The following is a 20964-nucleotide window of genomic DNA, read 5'->3' on the forward strand; positions in this document are numbered from 1 at the left end:
AATCTAACAGCCAAAGTGAGAAATCACTTCATTCTTCATCAACAGGTGTTAATCAAATCTAAAAGTTAACCCAAGGAAAAATTTACGCTGGGCTTTGGATGAAAGTGCATGTCTTATAAGCACTTATGACCATGAGACAGCAGCAGGGAAGCTATGCTGGTTTGACCTAGTGATGTAACCTAGTTAACCATAACGAACAGCGGACGCTAGACTTCGCCCAGCCTTTGATTCTGTCTGACAATCCAAGCGACACAGGATAGTTACTGAAAAGCTCAGCTGTGCTGGGCTCCAGCTGGTTTTTACATAGATCACAAAAGAGAAAAAAACGACAGCTGAGCCAAAGTTTACTGATGAAACACAAACGTACTGCAGGTTATCGACCTACCGGACTGGGCCCTCCACTGGTCCTTCGCTGGAACACGTTTATCAAGTAATCATGCTCACAGGTCAAATGCAGGCAAAGAAGCTCCGTCTTAACGCTTCAGGTTCCCACCTGCACAATGTTCCATAATCCATGGCCTTCCCATGGAAAGCTATAGAGTTTGGAAATGTTGCTGTTCAATAACAATATTATTCGTTAGCCACACTCTTGCAAACAGGGTTCTACAAAAAGGTTCTTCGACTGATGACAGCAGCGGAATCTTTTTTTGGTAGCATTTTTTAAAGGGGTTCTTTAAAAGAACCACGCAAAGCTGGTTTACCATCATAGAAAAGAACCGTTTGAATGCGCATTTAAATTCTGAGTGCTCCGGGTTCAATAGACCCACTGCCTTAACTAAAGACCACCATCCATTACACACACACACACACACACACACACACACACACACACACACACACACACACACACACTTTAAGTATGTATTAGAATTAAAATTAAATTTTAATTGTGATCATTCAAGATGCGCATAGTACATAGTATAAATACTGAGACTGGTTAATGGCTCATTTGCATATTGCAGCCTTGTGTAAGATCAGGACTGTACAGGCTCTGTGCAGACGTAGTGTGAAGAACAGGATCCGGTCAGGTGCAGAGCGACAGTGAAACAGTTCAAACACCAGCCTTTCAACTCGCTGGGCTTTCTGAGTTAATCGTTAACTCATAACCTTTATTAATGAGTAACCACCGGTGACGCACCGTGAAAATAACAAACATTTATTTACAAACAGACGCAGCACGGCTCATCCGGCTACTGCAGAACGCTGCACTGGACGAGTGGATCACCTGCAGTAATCCTGTCCGAACTGAACGGCTCTCGCGGCAATCAAAGCAAAAACTACACTACCCATAATCCTGTGATCAATCATTTTTACACGACCATTTTCAACCTCTTTTTATCCCTTACACTTACACACGCTGTACCGGTGATATAGTGCTATGTGATATGTAAATGAGCTCTGTTCTGACTGGCCGCCTCATTCAAACAGCACTCAAAGGAGCTAACCTGCGAGGATGCTGAATGGGTGGATATAGGTAAGTGAGCTGGTTCACGACAGCACTTAAATATTCTGTGTTTTAAGAGATTTCACTCCTTGATGCGTTCGTATTTAAAAGACGAATATTTTTTAAAATACTCAGATATTTACACTGCCACCACTGAAATATTTAACGTTTCGGAAGTGTTATGATTGTTTTAGTGGGGAAAAAATGAAATTTTCAATCCTTTTTAATTAAGATAATTAGAGTACACGGTCACTCAAAGCAAAAGGATTTCAGTCTAGCGCCCATGCGTCAAACACAAGGCCCAGGCAATCCCATCCGGCCCGCAGAAGGATTTTAATTTTCTGTTTATATTAGCCCGTTTCACAACGCGCTGCACTACAGTCCCCAGCATGCACTGCAGCCCCAACAACCGTCTATGGGACAGCGGTTACACCTCAGTTCTACACAATTCTACACCAGTCATATCACCGAAATGCATTTCAGCTGCATTACAGCCAACAAACACCGGACGTCAGCTCAGCTGCTCCGAAACTGAGCCCAGTCTTAATGAACCTGCAGCAAAGAAAAGGTTCCAGGTGTCTGGATCAAACAAACAGGTAGGCGTAAAAGGCTGAGCACCTGGGACGTTTACATTTTCAATATTTCAAGTGTAATATTTCCAGATCTACTACAAGTCTCTGTATTTTACTGTTGGCGTTTGTGCGTATTTTGGATGAACAACAGCCAGTTCAGGTTTATAATACAACACCAATTAAAAATTAAATGAACCCAGTTTTTTCTCTCCGGCCCTCAGATTTCATGAGATTTTAATGCGGCCCTTTTACTGGCTGAGTTTAACAGCCTTGGTCTAAAGTTCAAACCGTGTATTCAGCTTTGACTCTGAACCAGTTTCAGTGGAAAACGATAAAAATTAAACCAAATAAAAGCCGTGAGAAGTTCGTTACGTCACGCCAGACGTGTGTAAACGACCCCAGCGTCTAGTTTAGATTCTGCAGATTCCGCAGACGTGCAACACTCACATACCGCAGCCGGAAATGGATCCACTGCGAGGTAAACATCATCAAATGTTGCACAAAAACCTCCAGTCGTTTCTGTCATTCTCAAATGTTTTTCCGACCGTCGGGGAGTCACTTATCACCACGTTGCGTTAGAAGACTCCTCCTCACCACGCCCGTTCATTGGTGCGAACGCTCGGCTTACGTCACACGACACCCGCGTATCAGAACGTTGGCATCGCAGAATTTTTAGGAGTATCACTACCAGTGAAACCGGCCCGATTCCGATACTGTTATCAGGTATCGGTGCATCCCTAAGCTAAAGGGCAGCAAAAAGAGGTTCTACACAGTACCCAATGAGAACTCTTTGGCTTGTAATAATAGTTTAATGTTTTCTGGCGCTACATGGAGCCCTTTCACAATGCAATGAACCCTTTAATCATGCAAAGGGTTCTTTGAGTGGTCATGGTTCTACACAGAACCAGTTTCATTATTATAGAACCCTCCAAGAACAATCTTTCTGACCGTATCGTGGACATCAGTACTTGAAGAACACAGACCAACTACATGTTTCGTTAAGCCTATTTAATAGAATTTGGTGCAACGAAGTTTGAAAACATTTAATAAACATCTCAGTAGTTGCTCTATTATTATTATTATTATACGTTTTATTTGGGGCGCTACAGATTCTATTTTGTCCGTTCCATCTTAAAGCTCAGAAAATCTAAATATTGTGATGCATGTCTGGTATCGTGAAACCGTCAGAGTATCACGATATAGCACTTTTGCCATATCGCCCAACCCCAGTAAGGGTTAAACTCGTTACACGCTGATTCGCTTTACAGACCTTTAGAGGAACGTTAACCGGTTTACGGGACGAGCCGGAAGCTCATCCACTACTACTATGTACACATTACACAAGCACTTAGAGCCGCTCTGTTTCTGCAAACACACCACGGAGACCACTCCTTTCAAAAACCCACACACACACACACACACCTCAAAGCAGGACACACACTGACCAAACACAAGATACACCTTCAGCTGATCTCCTCCAAAACCAGTGTACACCAGGCTCCTCGGCGTGTCTCTAACGATCCACCGTTACAGAACCGCTTTCATCAGGACAAAAACGCAAAACTTCGGTTCTTAAAGGATCTGATCCGACACCCGGGGCAGTGACAATCATGACATTTTCGCTGATGATTAACTGTCACATAAATAACTGTGACTGACGGTTTTAGGTGCCTCTGTTTCGTGTGCAGCTATTTACATACAAGCCCAAATTAGCTGATCTTGCTTCCTCACTGTTTACTCAACAAAACATCCAGTTACACAGAATCACGTGTGGAGCCAATCCCAGACTACCAGGTAGAAGTGGTACAATCCAAGGTTTCGCCCTGATGTGACTCAGATCTGATGTTTTCAGGGCTGTGTGGACACAAATCTGGTCCGAGCCACTTTCATACGTGGTCGTAGACAGGATGCGTATCCGATTCGTAGCCACGTGACCTTAATGTGACCCTCAGATCGGAACTCGTGCTTTTCGTCCACTGCGCCATCATTCAGTGTTACCACAGCAACAGCGCCGAACAGAAGTCAAAGCCTGTAAACGGCTCTGCTCGTTAGTTTGTGCTGATGACGCAGTGATGCAGTCACGTGACGTTACTGAGTAGGACGAGCTCATGAGGGTCATTTCAGGCCGGTTCATCACATTAATGACCGTTCTGAGTCGCTTCCCTAAACGAGTGCGAACGACTGCGTCAGAGAGATCAGATTTGAGCAACGAGTTAACGTGAAATTAGCTACGTAATAAAGAAACATTCAATCGTCTGTGATCTTCTCAGATTATTTCCATTAGGCGATCATGACTGGCCTGGTGGCAACATTACGTCTTAACGGCACTAAAATCTTCGCTTTCTACTCTGCCGTGTTTTCAACCAACACATCAGAGTGAATTAAATACCTTCTTTCTCATAAACCACACTACGGCTTTCAACCGTCACACTTCCTGCTCGAACAGGTGACCAAACTGATCACAGCGGAATTTAACCCGTTTTTACTGATGCGCTAAAACGTGAATGAAGTCAGTCGGGAAAAAACGTTCAGAGTGGCGGCGACAGGAACCAACTGTCCACCTCCGTTCATGTGGTGCTACGAGACGAAGCAGCTGAGGCTTGAAACCAAGCAGATTTTTTCCACCGTCGCTGCACACGGGAAAAGCCGGGTGGTTGAAATTCCGAGGGAGATTAAAGACTTGTAGAGAAAACACTGCGCCTATTAATATTTTCACACCGGATATGCTGCCTGAGGGAGAGACCCAGACTCAGTTCCGATGAGCTCTGAAGCCTTGCCCACCTTTCACCAAACGAAGCGTTTGCCATAAGGTGGAGCACAAGCACAACTTCTTATCTTAACAAACGCTCCGGTTCCCAAGGCCCGGTGACGGCTTCGCTAATATCTCAACAGCAACACCAGAGATAGAAGACACAGCAACATCTCCTGTTCTAGTCCTGCGAGTTTCAATGCACAATTCAGTGGTTTAGCCCCACGACCAGCCTGCCAGCGAAGTGAGGAGTGACAGGGAAAGAAAAACCAACAATCCAGGAGCAGGAGTGGGATTTTGCTGAGATTAACGAAGGGGAACGTGACCGATCCCTGGAAAAGAAAGGCAGTGATTAAGCTCGACATCATCCGAGACGAACCGTGTGGAGGGACGGGGTTGAAATAGCGCAGTAAACAAGAAAGGTGGAGGGTTTATGTCCATTCCTGGCTCCTGCCTTCTTTTAGTCTGGCTAACGGGGTATTTTACCAAACCTACAGGTCACTGCTAGACCGAGACGAACCACCAAACGCTCCGTTACCTGCCAGTTTTGCTGCAGAGCTAAATTATAAGCGTGTCTATACTATAACTCAACTCTGATGGCCCGTTATCACACTGTTAAAGGTAGCACTGCATTAGTATTACTTTCCTGGAAATCCACAAGATGCACCACAAAATAATCCCGCCTACACATTGCTCCGATATATATATTATAAAGGAGCGACTCACTGAAAGAAAACAGCTAAAATTAGTGCTTTTAGAAATGAGACGGCTTAAAAGTGAATATCTTTTTACATTTTCTGCTTAATTAAATGGATGAAATGTAAAGAGAGCCATTCAGAGCGGTTTGGTGTGAAACGCTCAGTTCTAGAGGAACTTCGAGTCAGAGCTGTTCACAGTGGTGGTGATGGGAACCAGACGTCCCCCTCTAAAAGCAGTTATAACACGAGACACTGGTTAGAGTCGCTTTTGTGATACAGGCTTGGCCTAAAACAAGCTTCTGTTAATCCATTCATGATGGAAGGCTACGAGAAGGGCAGCCAAAACAGCGAAGCAGCCCACGAAGAAAACTTCATCGCTGTTTGACCCCCAGCTACAATCCAGACACAACCTCGGGAGACTCGTGTGGGTTCTCTGGTGGTTCTGGATGGTAAATAAAGCGTCTATATTAGTGTCGTAGACATGGTGACCCCCGGTTCCCATCACCACCGCTGTGAAGACACCAGAGTCTCGAAGTTTCGCACCCAAACCGCTCCGAGCGACTCTGTTGACATCTTGGTTTTACACCTAGACGGATGTTTAGAAAAGTCAGTCTTAGTCAGCGGAGCGGGATGAAAAAGGGGAAACGGTCACCGAGCGAATCCAAGCCCGGATTAGGGTTAACGATGCCCGGCTAACTTCAGCTGCGGAGTTCTTCCTCACCCCAGCGGCGGCACTACAGCTCCGAAAAGGGTAAAAGGGCCGCGTAAATGTCACAAAAAGGCCGGCAAGTCTGTGATGATGGACGTTTTGGCCACTTCTGACAGACACCGCCAAGTGCTGACAGGGCAACTCGCTAACGTTAGCCAGGGAGACGGTCCTGCTAGCCAGCAGACGTTAGCTTAGCAAACTCAACGGGTTTTGTAATGTAAACAGCTAACGAGCTAACGGCTAACCGCTAAGCTAGCGTAGCTGGGTTTCTACACCGTCGACAGCCAAGCTAGCGTTAGCATGCGAGCTAATAGGCTACCGAAGGCGCCGATGCGAGGCTGGAGGCCGAGAATGAGGCTGAAGCGGGAAGACAAGGCGTCACCTCGGGTCTGTCGCTGAGAAGCCGGGACTCGGCGTGAGACTGAAGCGGCGTACGAAGTCCTACAGCCGTGCGGGACGCTCAGCCCGACGCTCCTCCGCCATCTTCGCTAAAGCGACGTGTACATGAGACGTCACCGCCCGCGACGTCAGCGCTCCGCACGGAGTTGCGTCACGCTCGGTGACTGAGCCCGTCCATGCAAGTAGGAGTCCGGCTGCTTCTTATTTCCCCCGTTATATCAACAAACAGGCCTGCTGAACAGCAGAGGGCGCCCGAGAGCGAGTCCTCAGTGAATGGGAGTGAATGGAGCTCAACGCTAAAGCGAGCAGTTAAAATAGCCTCTAATGACTCGCCCAGAACTTTCCTTTCATCTTACACAGCAGAAAGATGAGCTTCACTGAAAAAGCAGAGAAATCTCTCCTCTATGTTTCCTTTATTCTACAGTAAACGGGTTCGGGCTGCAGGGGGCGGGCTTTACTGCTAGAGCGGGATGATTGATAGGCGAGCGGAGCCGCTCATTGGCTGTTCGCGTTCACTGACGTCATGGACGTACATGAGGCGCTGTTTTAAGCTCCTATAACTCAAGTTTAAAAGCTCTTAAAAACATAACAGCGGTGTTAAAATGCATTAAAATTACATTACACTGAAAACGTTTAAGCATTTATAAACTCATTTTGCTTAAATGCTCCACATCCACCCATTCATTTTGAACTCGCTCAGGAGCGCCCCTAGCGTTTCAGAAAACCGGAGGACATTGCAGAGCAGTAATTTTCCTCTCTACTAATTCTCTGGGAAATTTTCCATCTTCATTTACATGCACAAGTATTACAAGTAATCCGAATCCAAAATGATGCGTGTGTGTAGAGAACAACTTAGTGTAGCATCACGTGAGTCCAGTCAGAGTGAGATGAGCAGCAGTAAGCAGTGATTGTGTTTTTAATTGCTTTAAAATGACGTCAGACTCAGGAAAACGTCCTTCACACGTCCTTATTAAAGAAGGCCGAGAGGAAGACGTCGTGCTCTGAGACGCATAAGCTGGACGTCCGTCCCACCGCCGTCTTTTAAAGATCAGAGCATGAACTTCGTCTCCTCTGCAGACCAGTTTCTGCTCCGCCGTGTTGAACGGTATAAACTCTCCCTGTGACGTGACGCTCATGCAGAACGGACTTAAACTTTCCGATAGGGAATGTAATCGGATACAGGCATTTACACGGATATTATTCTTCTGTTCAACGGATTATTTACAGGATTACCCACCTTGTTCAATCAGATAGAAACGGTATTCCGAATGGCCTCAATCAGACTAGGCTATTCCAACTGAGGTGTTTACATGGATGTGTTCTATTCCGATTAAGCTATTAGACGGATTATTAACGAATTATTGTGTAATTATGTAAATGTGGCTGCTGTCTGGCAGACCTTCCGAATGAACTGGAATGTCGATTGCGATCAAGGCCCTCTCGTCCAACATCAGTGCCTGACCACACAAATGCTCTTTTGACTAAATGGAAAAAATTCCCAAATAATCACTCTTCCCAGAAGAGTGGAGAGACTGTTACAGCCGGAAAGGGGGACTATAATATGATGGTGAGGTGTCCACATACGTTTGACTATAGAGTGTATGTTGAAGTTGGGAGGAACTTTTGAAAAACTATTGCTTTTCTATGTGTGTGTGTATATACATATATATATACACACACACACACACACACACACACACGTTGCTGCTGTCGGAAAACAGAACTTCATATCTCCATTTTTGTCGGTTTCAGTTTTTGACATAGTTTGAAAATGCTTGTGGTGCTTTATATTCTATGTAAATTTCATGATGAATGGATTAAAAGAAATGACCCAAATTTACTTGGAAAAATTCATTAAAAGCAGAGTGTGTTGTTTCCTTCTCCTGTAAAGTTACTATTTTGGAGATTTTGATCCGACAACTGCGATTTATAAATATGAGCTATTTTTCTTCTTTGACACTGGCTGGCTAACACAGAAGCTAGCATTATTAGCTGTCTATTCATTAGCATCTACATACTTAAAAAACACGGATCTTAAGTAAAGAAAATGGTTCTGCATAGAACCATGAATACTCAAAGAGCCCTTTGCATGATTAAAGGGTTCTTGCGAGGTAGAAAATGCAGTACAGATGGTTTGATATAAAACTTTATCACCTCAGGAGTATTTGTGTGATGCATGCTGGGTATTGTAGTGTGAGAACGCTGATACAGTCTGCTGAACCTATGAGGTGAGGGGTGCAATACTGCGTCATAGAATATCACATAAAAGGACAAAAAAACCCCCCAAAATATTAAATGATATTTTTAGGCCATTCCATTCTCTCCATGTTTATTATGTGTGGTTTTCCTCTGGAGTTAGTTTTTACTAACAGTCTGATCTATTTAATAAGCTGTGCGCACTCCACGACTAATTCCTTATAACACACCTAGCGAAGTGGAATTGATTCAGACTATTATTATCTAGCACAGTGGCTGAAAACATTCTACTAGAACATTTGGAGTGTTTTCCTGATCTGAGATCAGCTGTAGTGTCTCTTACAACAGCTCTACACTGGGCTGAGCTCAGTTAGGCCGATCCTGAATCAGTGAGTGCGTTTACACGCACTTAATAATCCGGTAACTGCTGAAAATCTGATTGTGTCAGTAATCCGATCAACGCGTCTACATGCACTTGAGTAATCAGATCATGGGGAAACTCCAGGTCGACAGGAGTCAGACAGTAATCAGATTTCTGCTTTACATCCAGCCAATAGACTCACAGGAGAATACGTGACGTAAACATAAATAAAACTCAAAATTCATGCTGTGGCTTTTTTTTTTAAACTATCGCGCCGCTTTACCAGAAAATATGAACATAAATGATCTAGAAGATGAAGAATATTCAGATCCTTAATTTCGCCAAGCATGCAGTCGGGGTATCACCATCGCTCCAAAAGAGTTTTGCTGCGTCTCGCGGCGACGCTGCTCGCTTATTTCCGGTACCGCAGTCCGTTTTCGCACAAGCTCAGACTGAGAAACCCCGGAAATCAGAGTAAGAGCTCACAGCTCTGAGAAATCTGATTACAGAGTTTACATCCAGCCTCTTTATCAGATTTATTAATCGGATTTCTGGACCTCACTTCAATCTAAGAAATTAGCACTTTACATGATCATCTGAACAATCAGATAACTGCACGAATCTGAATAGGATCCGATTATTGAGTGCAGGTACATTTATAATAATAATAATAATAATAATAATACATTTTATTTCATGGCGCCTTTCAAAAACCCAAGGTCACCTTACAAAACAGGAAAAAGCAACAATAATAATAAATGTGAATCAATAGTCTATCTAGTCATTTCTATCCAAAACTGGAACAGGCGGTGAATCCAAATCAACAAAGAACAGCAGTTATTTTTGTCGAGTTTGTGGATAGAAGATTAGCCCGGAATTCTACTGGAACTGTTTCACAGGCTCACTGTATCTTAAGATGGACCGATAGATCAATACATAAATAAATAAATAACTCCGGAACCGTGAGGAACATCGGAATGGGACGCTTTATTCGTTGTGGAATTAATGGACACGTTTATAAAACATATAAAACTAACAGAAGCTTTTGGGAACCAAATCATATCTGCAAGAAAACAACACATATAAACAAACAAACAAACAAACAAACAAAAGCAATATTTCATGCTCAACTAAACTAGAATAAATAGTTACATGAATGGATGGTTCTAGGTTGTTCTGCCCTTCTGGATTGCATACAGCAGAAACTATAGAATTCATAATCATAATAATAACTTGTACTAAAGTTACACAGTTTTCTGTTATGATTACAAAGTGACACAAACACAGACACTTGTCCAATCATTTGGTCCAGTAATTCAAAGAAGTGGGGAACCGAAATCCCAAATTCATGTTTTTTTGAGTACATGCTTAAAAACGATGGTTCATTAAGGGTTCTTTAGTAAAGGAAATGGTTCTATATAGAACCATGAACACTCAAAAGAACCCTTTGCATGAATAAAGGGTGCTTTGCATCATGAAAGGGTTCTTCAGATTGATGGAGTATGCTCAATAGATGGTTCCATACAGAACCCCCTCTAGAAAAGGGTTCTTCTGTTGTTATGATGTCAAGCTTACAATAGAAGAACCATTTTTGGTGCTATGGAGAACCCTCTTTTCAAGAAGTTTCTATATAAACATTCTCCTCTGATCTGAAGAACCATTTCACCATGCAAAGAACCATTTGATCGTGCAGATTGTTCTGTACAAAACCACTTTCTTTACTAAAGAACCCTTGAAGAACCATCATTTTTAAGTGTGCAGGTCAATCTCGCTCTTCTGGGCACATACCGAGTACAAAGTATGTCCTGTGAATAACTTTCCAACGTCCAATCACAAGGCAGATGTGGTTTGTCCTGCCCACAAAATTCCAATGGTTCCTCTAATTCGAGTCAGGGAAACCTAAAGAGCAGAAGCTAACAACCAAGCGAAAGCCATCCTCGCAAGCATAACTGAGCATAGCTCATCTGTTTGCTTGCTGCCTGCTCGTTCGTTCAACCGGCCATGCCAGCATTCCCAGTTTACACATCCAGCAGTAAAATAAACAGTAATCTTGCCGTCGCCACGTAAAAGCCGGATAATGTTTTTAGCGAGCCAGGGATGCAGCACAGAGCACAGAACAGTATGACCACACAGTTCTCAGGTCTGACGTATTTCGGTCTTGTTTGTTCCACATCCAAACCATACAGTGAATTTTAACAGTACATTTTTTGTATCGATCAAACATTTTAAATATTTGACAAAGATTTTAATATTTCCCGGGAACCTCAAGTGTGCCTTAAAACTCTGCCTCCTCTAAACTACAGCAGCATGTCGGGAAGAAGTCAATTAAAGTGGACTGTTTTTGTGTGTGTGTCTTTCGTGGTTTGGTCACTGATTGGCTGAGTTCTTGTGCGCACGTATCGTAGATGTCGTCGGTGGGGTAAGAGTCGAGTCTCAAGTCTGACAAGAGAAGTTTAGCCTCATTATTATCAGCAAGCCCTACTTCAAAGCCCTCAGGTTCGACAGGGCTTTAAACAATGGGAATTTTACTATGGAAAACTCATCAGTCTGAAGGACAAAACTGAAGCGCTAATGTGCATGCAGTAAATATACTGTTCTAAGGAAAGAGGCAAAACGTTTATAAGCTAGGTAGCTCAAAAAAATCACTAAACATAAGCTAAAACATAAGTACGCTTTAAAGAAATGATCATAAATTACCAAATTTCAGCAAGATAAGCTGACGCCTTCAGCTTTAATAGCTGGTACACTTGCTGGTATACTAGCTATCCAAATTGTTGGCTAGAACGTAGTTAAGCTGAACTGTCTTTTTCTTTTAAACGCCACATTTACGTGATGCAGAGTGTTTCAGTCCATCCTATTTAATGAGTCACGAGTCAGTCCATCAACATGCGATGCGAGTCCCCATCTCTGGCGTGTATACGCATGTTGTTGAGTGTGCTGGCGTGTGCGGGTACTGCTGCGCGTGTCTAGTCTATGTCCAGGTCGCTGTCCGAGTCGGCGGTGTGTGTGACGGCCGCGTTGCGGATGGAGGAGTGTGTGTTTGCGTGTGGGTGTTTCTCTGGCAGCAGCCCGTACTCCTGCAGCAGCGCCTCCACATCGGTGGCATAGAAATCGTCCCCCAGCTGATCAGAGACTCGCACCAGGTTCCCCACCAGCTCACCCCCGCGGTACAGCAGCAGGGCCGGCAGCGCGGAGCTGCGGAACAGAGCGCTGGTGCCCAGTACCGACCCTCGCGCCTGACAGAACTTCACCTGCACACAACACACACACACACACACACACCAACACAGAGGAAGAGCTGAGCTACTAGACACCAGTTATGACAAAGATCTTGAATGGTTTTACATGTGAAAGTACTACCATTTAAGTGACATTAAATTTTAGGATTAATCCAGTATGAATCTGCAGTGTGTGTAGTTTTACAGTCTGACTGTAATAATTGTGGAGTGATTTTAATCCAGTATGAATCTGCAGTGTGTAGTTTTACAGTCTGACTGTAATAATTGTGGAGTGATTTTAATCCAGTATGAATCTGCAGTGTGTAGTTTTACAGTCTGACTGTAATAATTGTGGAGTGATTTTAATCCAGTATGAATCTGCAGTGTGTGTAGTTTTACAGTCTGACGGTAATAATTGTGGAGTGATTTTAATCCAGTATGAATCTGCAGTGTGTGTAGTTTTACAGTCTGACTGTAATAATTGTGGAGTGATTTTAATCAGGTATGAATCTGCAGTGTGTAGTTTTACAGTCTGACTGTAATAATTGTGGAGTGATTTTAATCCAGTATGAATCTGCAGTGTGTAGTTTTACAGTCTGACTGTAATAATTGTGGAGTGATTTTAATCCAGTATGAATCTGCAGTGTGTAGTTTTACAGTCTGACTGTAATAATTGTGGAGTGATTTTAATCCAGTATGAATCTGCAGTGTGTGTAGTTTTACAGTCTGACGGTAATAATTGTGGAGTGATTTTAATCCAGTATGAATCTGCAGTGTGTGTAGTTTTACAGTCTGACTGTAATAATTGTGGAGTGATTTTAATCCAGTATGAATCTGCAGTGTGTGTAGTTTTACAGTCTGACTGTAATAATTGTGGAGTGATTTTAATCCAGTATGAATCTGCAGTGTGTGTAGTTTTACAGTCTGACTGTAATAATTGTGGAGTGATTTTAATCCAGTATGAATCTGCAGTGTGTGTAGTTTTACAGTCTGACTGTAATAATTGTGGAGCGATTTTAATCCAGTATGAATCTGCAGTGTGTAGTTTTATGGTCTGACTGTAATAATTGTGGAGTGATTTTAATCCAGTATGAATCTGCAGTGTGTAGTTTTACAGTCTGACTGTAATAATTGTGGAGTGATTTTAATCCAGTATGAATCTGCAGTGTGTAGTTTTACAGTCTGACTGTAATAATTGTGGAGTGATTTTAATCCAGTATGAATCTGCAGTGTGTGTAGTTTTACAGTCTGACTGTAATAATTGTGGAGCGATTTTAATCCAGTATGAATCTGCAGTGTGTAGTTTTATGGTCTGACTGTAATAATTGTGGAGTGATTTTAATCCAGTATGAATCTGCAGTGTGTAGTTTTACAGTCTGACTGTAATAATTGTGGAGTGATTTTAATCCAGTATGAATCTGCAGTGTGTAGTTTTACAGTCTGACTGTAATAATTGTGGAGTGATTTTAATCCAGTATGAATCTGCAGTGTGTAGTTTTACAGTCTGACGGTAATAATTGTGGAGTGATTTTAATCCAGTATGAATCTGCAGTGTGTAGTTTTACAGTCTGACTGTAATAATTGTGGAGTGATTTTAATCCAGTATGAATCTGCAGTGTGTGTAGTTTTACAGTCTGACTGTAATAATTGTGGAGTGATTTTAATCCAGTATGAATCTGCAGTGTGTAGTTTTACAGTCTGACTGTAATAATTGTGGAGTGATTTTAATCCAGTATGAATCTGCAGTGTGTAGTTTTACAGTCTGACTGTAATAATTGTGGAGTGATTTTAATCCAGTATGAATCTGCAGTGTGTAGTTTTACAGTCTGACTGTAATAATTGTGGAGTGATTTTAATCCAGTATGAATCTGCAGTGTGTGTAGTTTTACAGTCTGACTGTAATAATTGTGGAGTGATTTTAATCCAGTATGAATCTGTAGTGTGTAGTTTTACAGTCTGACTGTAATAATTGTGGAGTGATTTTAATCAGGTATGAATCTGCAGTGTGTAGTTTTACAGTCTGACTGTAATAATTGTGGAGTGATTTTAATCCAGTATGAATCTGCAGTGTGTAGTTTTACAGTCTGACTGTAATAATTGTGGAGTGATTTTAATCCAGTATGAATCTGCAGTGTGTAGTTTTATGGTCTGACTGTAATAATTGTGGAGTGATTTTAATCCAGTATGAATCTGCAGCGTGTAGTTTTACAGTCTGACTGTGATAATTGTGGAGCGATTTTAATCCGGTATGAATCTGCAGTGTGTAGTTTTATGGTCTGACTGTAATAATTGTGGAGCGATTTTAATCCAGTATGAATCTGCAGTGTGTAGTTTTACAGTCTGACTGTAATAATTGTGGAGTGATTTTAATCCAGTATGAATCTGCAGTGTGTGTAGTTTTACAGTCTGACTGTAATAATTGTGGAGTGATTTTAATCCAGTATGAATCTGCAGTGTGTGTAGTTTTACAGTCTGACTGTAATAATTGTGGAGCGATTTTAATCCAGTATGAATCTGCAGTGTGTAGTTTTACAGTCTGACTGTAATAATTGTGGAGTGATTTTAATCCAGTATGAATCTGCAGTGTGTAGTTTTACAGTCTGACTGTAATAATTGTGGAGTGATTTTAATCCAGTATGAATCTGCAGTGTGTAGTTTTACAGTCTGACGGTAATAATTGTGGAGTGATTTTAATCCAGTATGAATCTGCAGTGTGTGTAGTTTTACAGTCTGACTGTAATAATTGTGGAGTGATTTTAATCCAGTATGAATCTGCAGTGTGTGTAGTTTTACAGTCTGACTGTAATAATTGTGGAGTGATTTTAATCCAGTATGAATCTGCAGTGTGTAGTTTTACAGTCTGACTGTAATAATTGTGGAGTGATTTTAATCCAGTATGAATCTGCAGTGTGTAGTTTTACAGTCTGACGGTAATAATTGTGGAGTGATTTTAATCCAGTATGAATCTGCAGTGTGTGTAGTTTTACAGTCTGACTCTGCCACGGTTTCATCAGGTATTCTGGAAGGTTCTAGAAGAGGGCATTCACCTGTGGATACTGCAGAGCCAGGCAGAGCAGGCTGCCCTCCATGGCCTGGCAGGCAGGCACGTCCGGCTCGAATATGTGAACAAGCACCAGCGTTCCTTTGCCCTCTTCGTCGATGGCGCGCAGAAACTCTTCTCCTGAGGAAATATTAATCACGCCCTCGAAGCGCCGTTTGCCACTCAGCTGCCGTCTCATCTCCTCCATTCGCTGCATCCGGTACTGCTGAAGGAAGGCTTCATCATCGTCGTCATCATCCTCCTCCTCATCAACCCGGAGGTTCACCTGAAGCCAGATGGGAGGAACACGGGAGTGACACAGAGGAAGCATGTTGGAGGAAGAAGAAAGAAGAATCACAAAGCAAAGGGGAAAAAGTGAGATGTGGAGGAGGAGGAGGAGGAGGAGGAGGAGGAGGATGTCCAGCATGGCTTTAAAATGAAGAAAGACTAGTTGGGCTCAGATAGCGTTGTGCTAACTGGCCCCCTTTTAGCTGTTATGCACTGTTAGCAATGATGGGTTGTGGGTCCTAGCCAGCATTTATGACCTGCACTGATTTATTGGTTTATGGCTGATTGATTTTACTGTACACACGGTTACATTTCTCTAGGTGTAGCCTTGTGCTTTCTAACCCCTTCATGTTTTTTCTATATGATACTTCTGGGGAAACTGGGGACTGCGGAGGAGGAGGCGGGCGGAGGAGGAGGCGCACTCACGATCCACAAAGGGGACCTTTGGACAGTTGGACGCTGCTGCCTTAAAGCACTGTAGCCAGTACAGCGTAGGGTGAGAGTTCACCTTGCCATTGATCTTGTCCTGCAACTCCTTCTGTTTTTGTTTGTCCAGCTCCTCGTCCAGGTTTGATTTGCAAGTCATGCTGAGCTTCTTGATCAGCCGCTCCATCTCCTTTTGCTGCTCCACCCGCTGCTCTGTCTCCAGCTGCTTGTACTTCCGCCAGTCGTTTATCACACCTTTTGGACCTGCAGGAACCAACAACAGCATAAACATGCATAAGCACAAATACACAAGAGAACAGATATGTTTATTTTTTAATATATGCACGATGTAATGCTCTGATGCCGTTTCTAGGTTGGTTTAGCACACCTAGAAGTTAGGTTGGGTATGAACTAAACTTTTTTCTTAATTCCAATTTTAACCTAAACTTTAACAACTGGAAGCAAATTTCCAGGTTGGTTTCCAGATGCAAGTGAGGTTGCTAATCTGAGGGTGATAATCTGTAAGGCTGGGCGTTCACTACACAACTTTTTAAATCTTAACAGATTTCTATAACTGATAACATCACAAACTTGACGTCAGTTTGTCACATAAATTCTTGTATTTTTATTGGTGAAGTCACTCACACTAGACAACAAAGCAAAGAGAGAAAATAACACACAGTGAGCTTGGGCTACTCCCAGATCTCCTCAGACCACATTACACAAGTAAAACTGAACTTACTGGACCTGTTTGTGTGTTTATGCGCAAACTGGGGATTAATATGTGGTGAGAAGTGCTGATATTACAGTGAGAGCTGGAGAAATATTTCACTACAAACTGGCAGCTGAGCCGAAACTGTAAGGAGAGCGTTTTGACGTCTGGTTACGATTTTTTGAGTGAAATCATCCGCATGCGCTGTTCGAAATAAAGGTTCTGTGCAGGTACGTTTTCCGTTCATCAAGGTACAAACAATGTAAATGTACAACATTCACATCAAAGGTACAACAGTGGTTTTAAGGCCCAATTGTGAACCTGTGTGAAGTGAAGACTGGTGGCAACGGACCTGTGTTAACGGCGGTGCCATCCGGACTGTAGTCTATCTCCGCCTCCAGCACCTCCTGGTCCCGAATGGTTTTGGACTGACCCTCGTCTTCGTCATGGTCGCTCTCCTCATCCTCGCTGCTGCTGTAGTAGTACTGCAGCTTCTCGCCCAAGATCTTATCGTCCAGGGTTGTCATGACAAAACGCTGTGAGAGAAGAGGAAAGCCAAAGAGAAAGAGAGAAAGACAGGGAGAAAGAGAGAGAAAAAAATAGATAAAGAGAAAATGATCAATTATACAACATGCATGACAAGAGAAGAGGCTTTGTTGTAGCCAACTGTCCATCGTGTCCGATAAACAATCCACTGTTGCCTGGCAGCAAAATGCATCACCACTGGGAGGCCAACACCAGCGTATTCTAATGGCTATCACACAACAGCCAATAATAATCCCAGTACAGTCGTCATCACGCCTTTATGAAACCCCAGTCAACACTATAACCCTTTAAACCTGGGGGCTGCCTCAGCAAGCTTGATTAAAGGGGAAATCCACCAGTTTAGAAATTTCTCTACATAATTAAATCACTGAGACGTAAACAAAGTCACGCAGAGCGGATCTGATGTGAAATGTTGAATTGTACAAATAAAAGCCTGATTCCTTTACGAGGCTCAAGACAGAAACCAGGTGCTGCAATGTCTACAATGCACATGCAGTCATTTTATTCAAGTGAATCCCAAGTGTAATGCTGATGATGGTACATCTAAACAGATCCAAATGCCTTACAATGTCCTACATGGATTTATCTTTAAAAATGTTTTATCTCAAAGTTTCAGGCATTCATAATTCATAATTCCTTATAATATCTGTTCCTGTCACCACCACTGTGAGCAATTCTCAGCATTTCACATGAAGTCATTCTGAACTGCTTTGTTTACAATACTGTGGATATTCTGGAAAGCTGGTGGACTGAATTATGGGATTGCTCCGCCACACTGACAGGGTTCATTCCTCGACAACATGCTGCAAATGCTCACTTACACTGCAGGTGCTAATGACACTGATCTACTTATGGTACTATCTACTATATAAAAGCGCCACAAAAAAAATCCACACAACTTTACTATTTTCACTGAGGGGCAGTCAAGCTAACGTCTTTAAGAGGTGCTACTCGTCCCACATGACTGGCTACAGTTCAACCTACTTCACTTTGGACCTCGTAGGTGCATTAATGACCGTTTTATTCCACTAAATCTACACGATTAGATCTGTTAAACAAGCTTGAGCTCAATGTTTCTCCGCATATTCTCTCTGCGATGCTTCGTATGTGCTGATCATCCAGAGCTGCGCCTGAATTTCTGATCAAACCTTCCTTTTCTATCCGTTTTCTCTGATTTCGCCCTGGTCCGTGATGTGGTAGTCATGTAGACCCACATTCTAGTCCATCCATCCATCCATCCATCCATCCATTCTTGTGCGTGAAAGCAAACCAGTGTAAACGATCCCAGAACCGGTTCTGAGTGCGGATTTGCATATTCAGGGCAAGTATGAAAATGCCAGCAGTGGACGAGCTACGCCAGCCATGTCCTCGAGTTAAAGTAGAGACACCCAAGTTAAAATATCACTCCAGTGAAAGTACTTAGTTAATGACCACCACTGGAAAATGCCCTTAGTGACCATGAGCTACCGATCAGCCAAGATCAAGAAAAGCAGGTAGAAAAGTTGGTGTTTTTCAGCTTTTCTAAACCAGCCAAGCCTGACGAACCCTGCCACAATGGCGGATCACCCATAAAGCACTGCGTTACGGCATCATTTCCCGAGCCCTAAAGGAGGAACTAGTGCACTAGGGAGCCAATAGGGTGCCGTTTGGGACTTGGCCCAAAACATCTAAGCAGTACAGTCTCAGCTATTTCTTTCTGTATCAGGCTATAGAAGCTGTTATTTCACTCAACACTACACCCCACTGTGCTGGACATCAGCAGCTGATGGACAAATCCAATTAGTCCTTGCTTGGGCCAGCTAGGGCGAGGGAACCTGACCCGTCGTTCTCCCATAAACTGCATTTATCCATTAAACGTTTGGCCGCGTGTTCACACTCGCCACCTCTTCTTCTAGTCTAACACGAACTCAATACACGAGGCTAAAGCTGGCGTCCTATTCTCCGGCTTCTTGCTCGATTTTTTCCGTTCCACCTTAAATGTTGCAGCAGCACTTTAAATGCCTCAGGCGCCAGAATGGGCCTGCTGCGCCATTTAAGGTGGAACGGGGAAATTCGAACAAGAAGCCGGAGAATTAACCTAACATGAGCTAACCGAGCTAACTAGCTATCAATACATTGGTTTTCCATTGAAACGGACCGGCAGACTTAACGTTTCAGCTCTGTTTTCAAACACAAACGCGCTTCGGGTGTGAAATGGTCTTTTATTTCGCCAAACTAAACGATTTTACCTTCGAAAGCCATTCGGCTTTTAGGCCAACCGGTTAGCAGCATGCTAACAGACGAGCTAACCTACCTAGCGTCAGCTAGCTTCGTCGACTTAAGAGATTAAATCCCGACCCTCGACTCGTTTGAAGTCGAATTAAACGCCGCTTAAATACGACGTGTTTGAGTCGATAAAAGCGCTTCAGACTTACCCAGGAAATTAACTTTATTTGTGGAAAAAATTAACGCGACTTGTTTCCTGAGGATACTGTAAATACACCACTGTACAGCTTTAGCCTCCCACAGCCAATCAGAGCGCAGAACGGCTGACTGACATCAGCGCAGGCCAATCACGAACAGAAACATGTGGAGGCGGGACTACTGTGTTTTGAGTCTTCAGAACGCAGCATCTGTGTCAGCAAGTCCCTACGGAGCCCCGCTGGCGACAACCTGTATAAATAAAAAGAATGCGTGGCCACGGAATGAGATGATTAAAGCGTGGGAACGAGATCCTAATGCATGGCCACGACTTAGTAAGCCGGAATCTCGTTCCCACGCCTTAATGAGTCGTGGCCACGACTTAATCATCTCATTCCCACGCCTTACTAAATCATGGCCACGCATTAGGATCTCGCGGCCATGCATTATTTTTATCTATACAGGATGTCACCTGCGGGGCTCTGTAGACATTTAAAGATTTCACACCTTGTATTGGTCACAGATGGACATATGGACGTATGACCAACAGGTCAAAACCAGCTCTAAACAAAGTGACCGCTGGGCCCTGATTGGTGCTCTGGCTTTGCGCTTCTTTCGTTTTGACATGTTACGTTTTTATACACACAGAAACCAAAAGGAACGACAGATTTCTCAAAATGTAGGAGGAAAAAGTCGGATATTAGACTCTGAAATGAAGTGGAGTGAAAGGAAAAAGTCGCCCAGAACGGAGAAACTTCAGTACAGATACACTAAAAATACTAAAGTACAGAAACCAATTACATTTACTCAGTTACTCAGTTACTCAGTTACTGTCCACCACTGATTATTTATGCTTGTACATAATGTACATGCACATATATTGTGAAATATACACCCGTCCCTTTATTACATACAATACTTAGTATGCACATATATGGCCACATACCTGTTTTTCATAGTTGTACTGATGTTTTTACCAAGAAATTTTTATCTAAATAGTTTGATTTCAGGAGACAGAATCATTTAAGACAAATTGTGAACAAGAATGAGAATCTTTATTTGTTGCGTGTGAGATGTAGAAGGAATTCCTCTTGGATAAGGTGTCAGCACAAAACTGAATTCATATATGGAAAGAATAAAAATGACATAAAGGCACATTGTGACACAGATTTCAGGGGCAGGCCCACTTGCAGTGAAGCTGGATCT

General features: G+C 42.9%; 2 protein-coding genes across 5 annotated transcripts in view; both read right to left on the bottom strand.

Moving 5' to 3' along the window:
- The window catches only part of sec16a (SEC16 homolog A, endoplasmic reticulum export factor), a 43591-nt gene extending 36877 nt beyond the window's left edge, over positions 1 to 6714 (bottom strand). For 3 of the 4 annotated variants that reach the window (XM_017717998.2, XM_037545831.1, XM_017717997.2), the window contains exon 1: positions 6555 to 6714. The gene's annotated coding sequence lies outside the window, so the exon portion shown is untranslated. The remainder of the gene's footprint in view (positions 1 to 6554) is intronic. The other variant, XM_017717999.2, reaches the window with a different exon arrangement.
- Positions 6715 to 10602: 3888 nt separating this feature from the next.
- On the bottom strand, positions 10603 to 19912 carry pdcl (phosducin-like). Its single transcript, XM_017717996.2, has 5 exons — positions 19773 to 19912; positions 17165 to 17348; positions 16183 to 16364; positions 15394 to 15672; positions 10603 to 12379 (listed from the first exon to the last, which is right to left on the bottom strand). Exons 2-5 carry the CDS (start codon positions 17337 to 17339, stop codon positions 12095 to 12097), a joined length of 921 nt encoding a protein of 306 aa, XP_017573485.1. The 5' UTR covers positions 17340 to 17348; positions 19773 to 19912; the 3' UTR covers positions 10603 to 12094.
- Between the last annotated feature and the right edge of the window lie 1052 nt (positions 19913 to 20964).

This window comes from Pygocentrus nattereri, chromosome 16, assembly GCF_015220715.1.
Source record: "Pygocentrus nattereri isolate fPygNat1 chromosome 16, fPygNat1.pri, whole genome shotgun sequence".
NCBI lineage: Eukaryota > Metazoa > Chordata > Actinopteri > Characiformes > Serrasalmidae > Pygocentrus > Pygocentrus nattereri.

Coding starts and splice junctions, on each gene's coding strand:
- pdcl (XM_017717996.2), bottom strand. CDS start 17,339: ATGACAACCCTGGACGATAAGATCTTGGGCGAGAAGCTGCAGTACTAC. Junction 15,673..16,182: donor AGGACAAGATCAATGGCAAG/GTGAACTCTCAC, acceptor ATCTGGCTTCAG/GTGAACCTCCGGGTTGATGA. Junction 12,380..15,393: donor TGGCTCTGCAGTATCCACAG/GTGAATGCCCTC, acceptor TGTTGTGTGCAG/GTGAAGTTCTGTCAGGCGCG.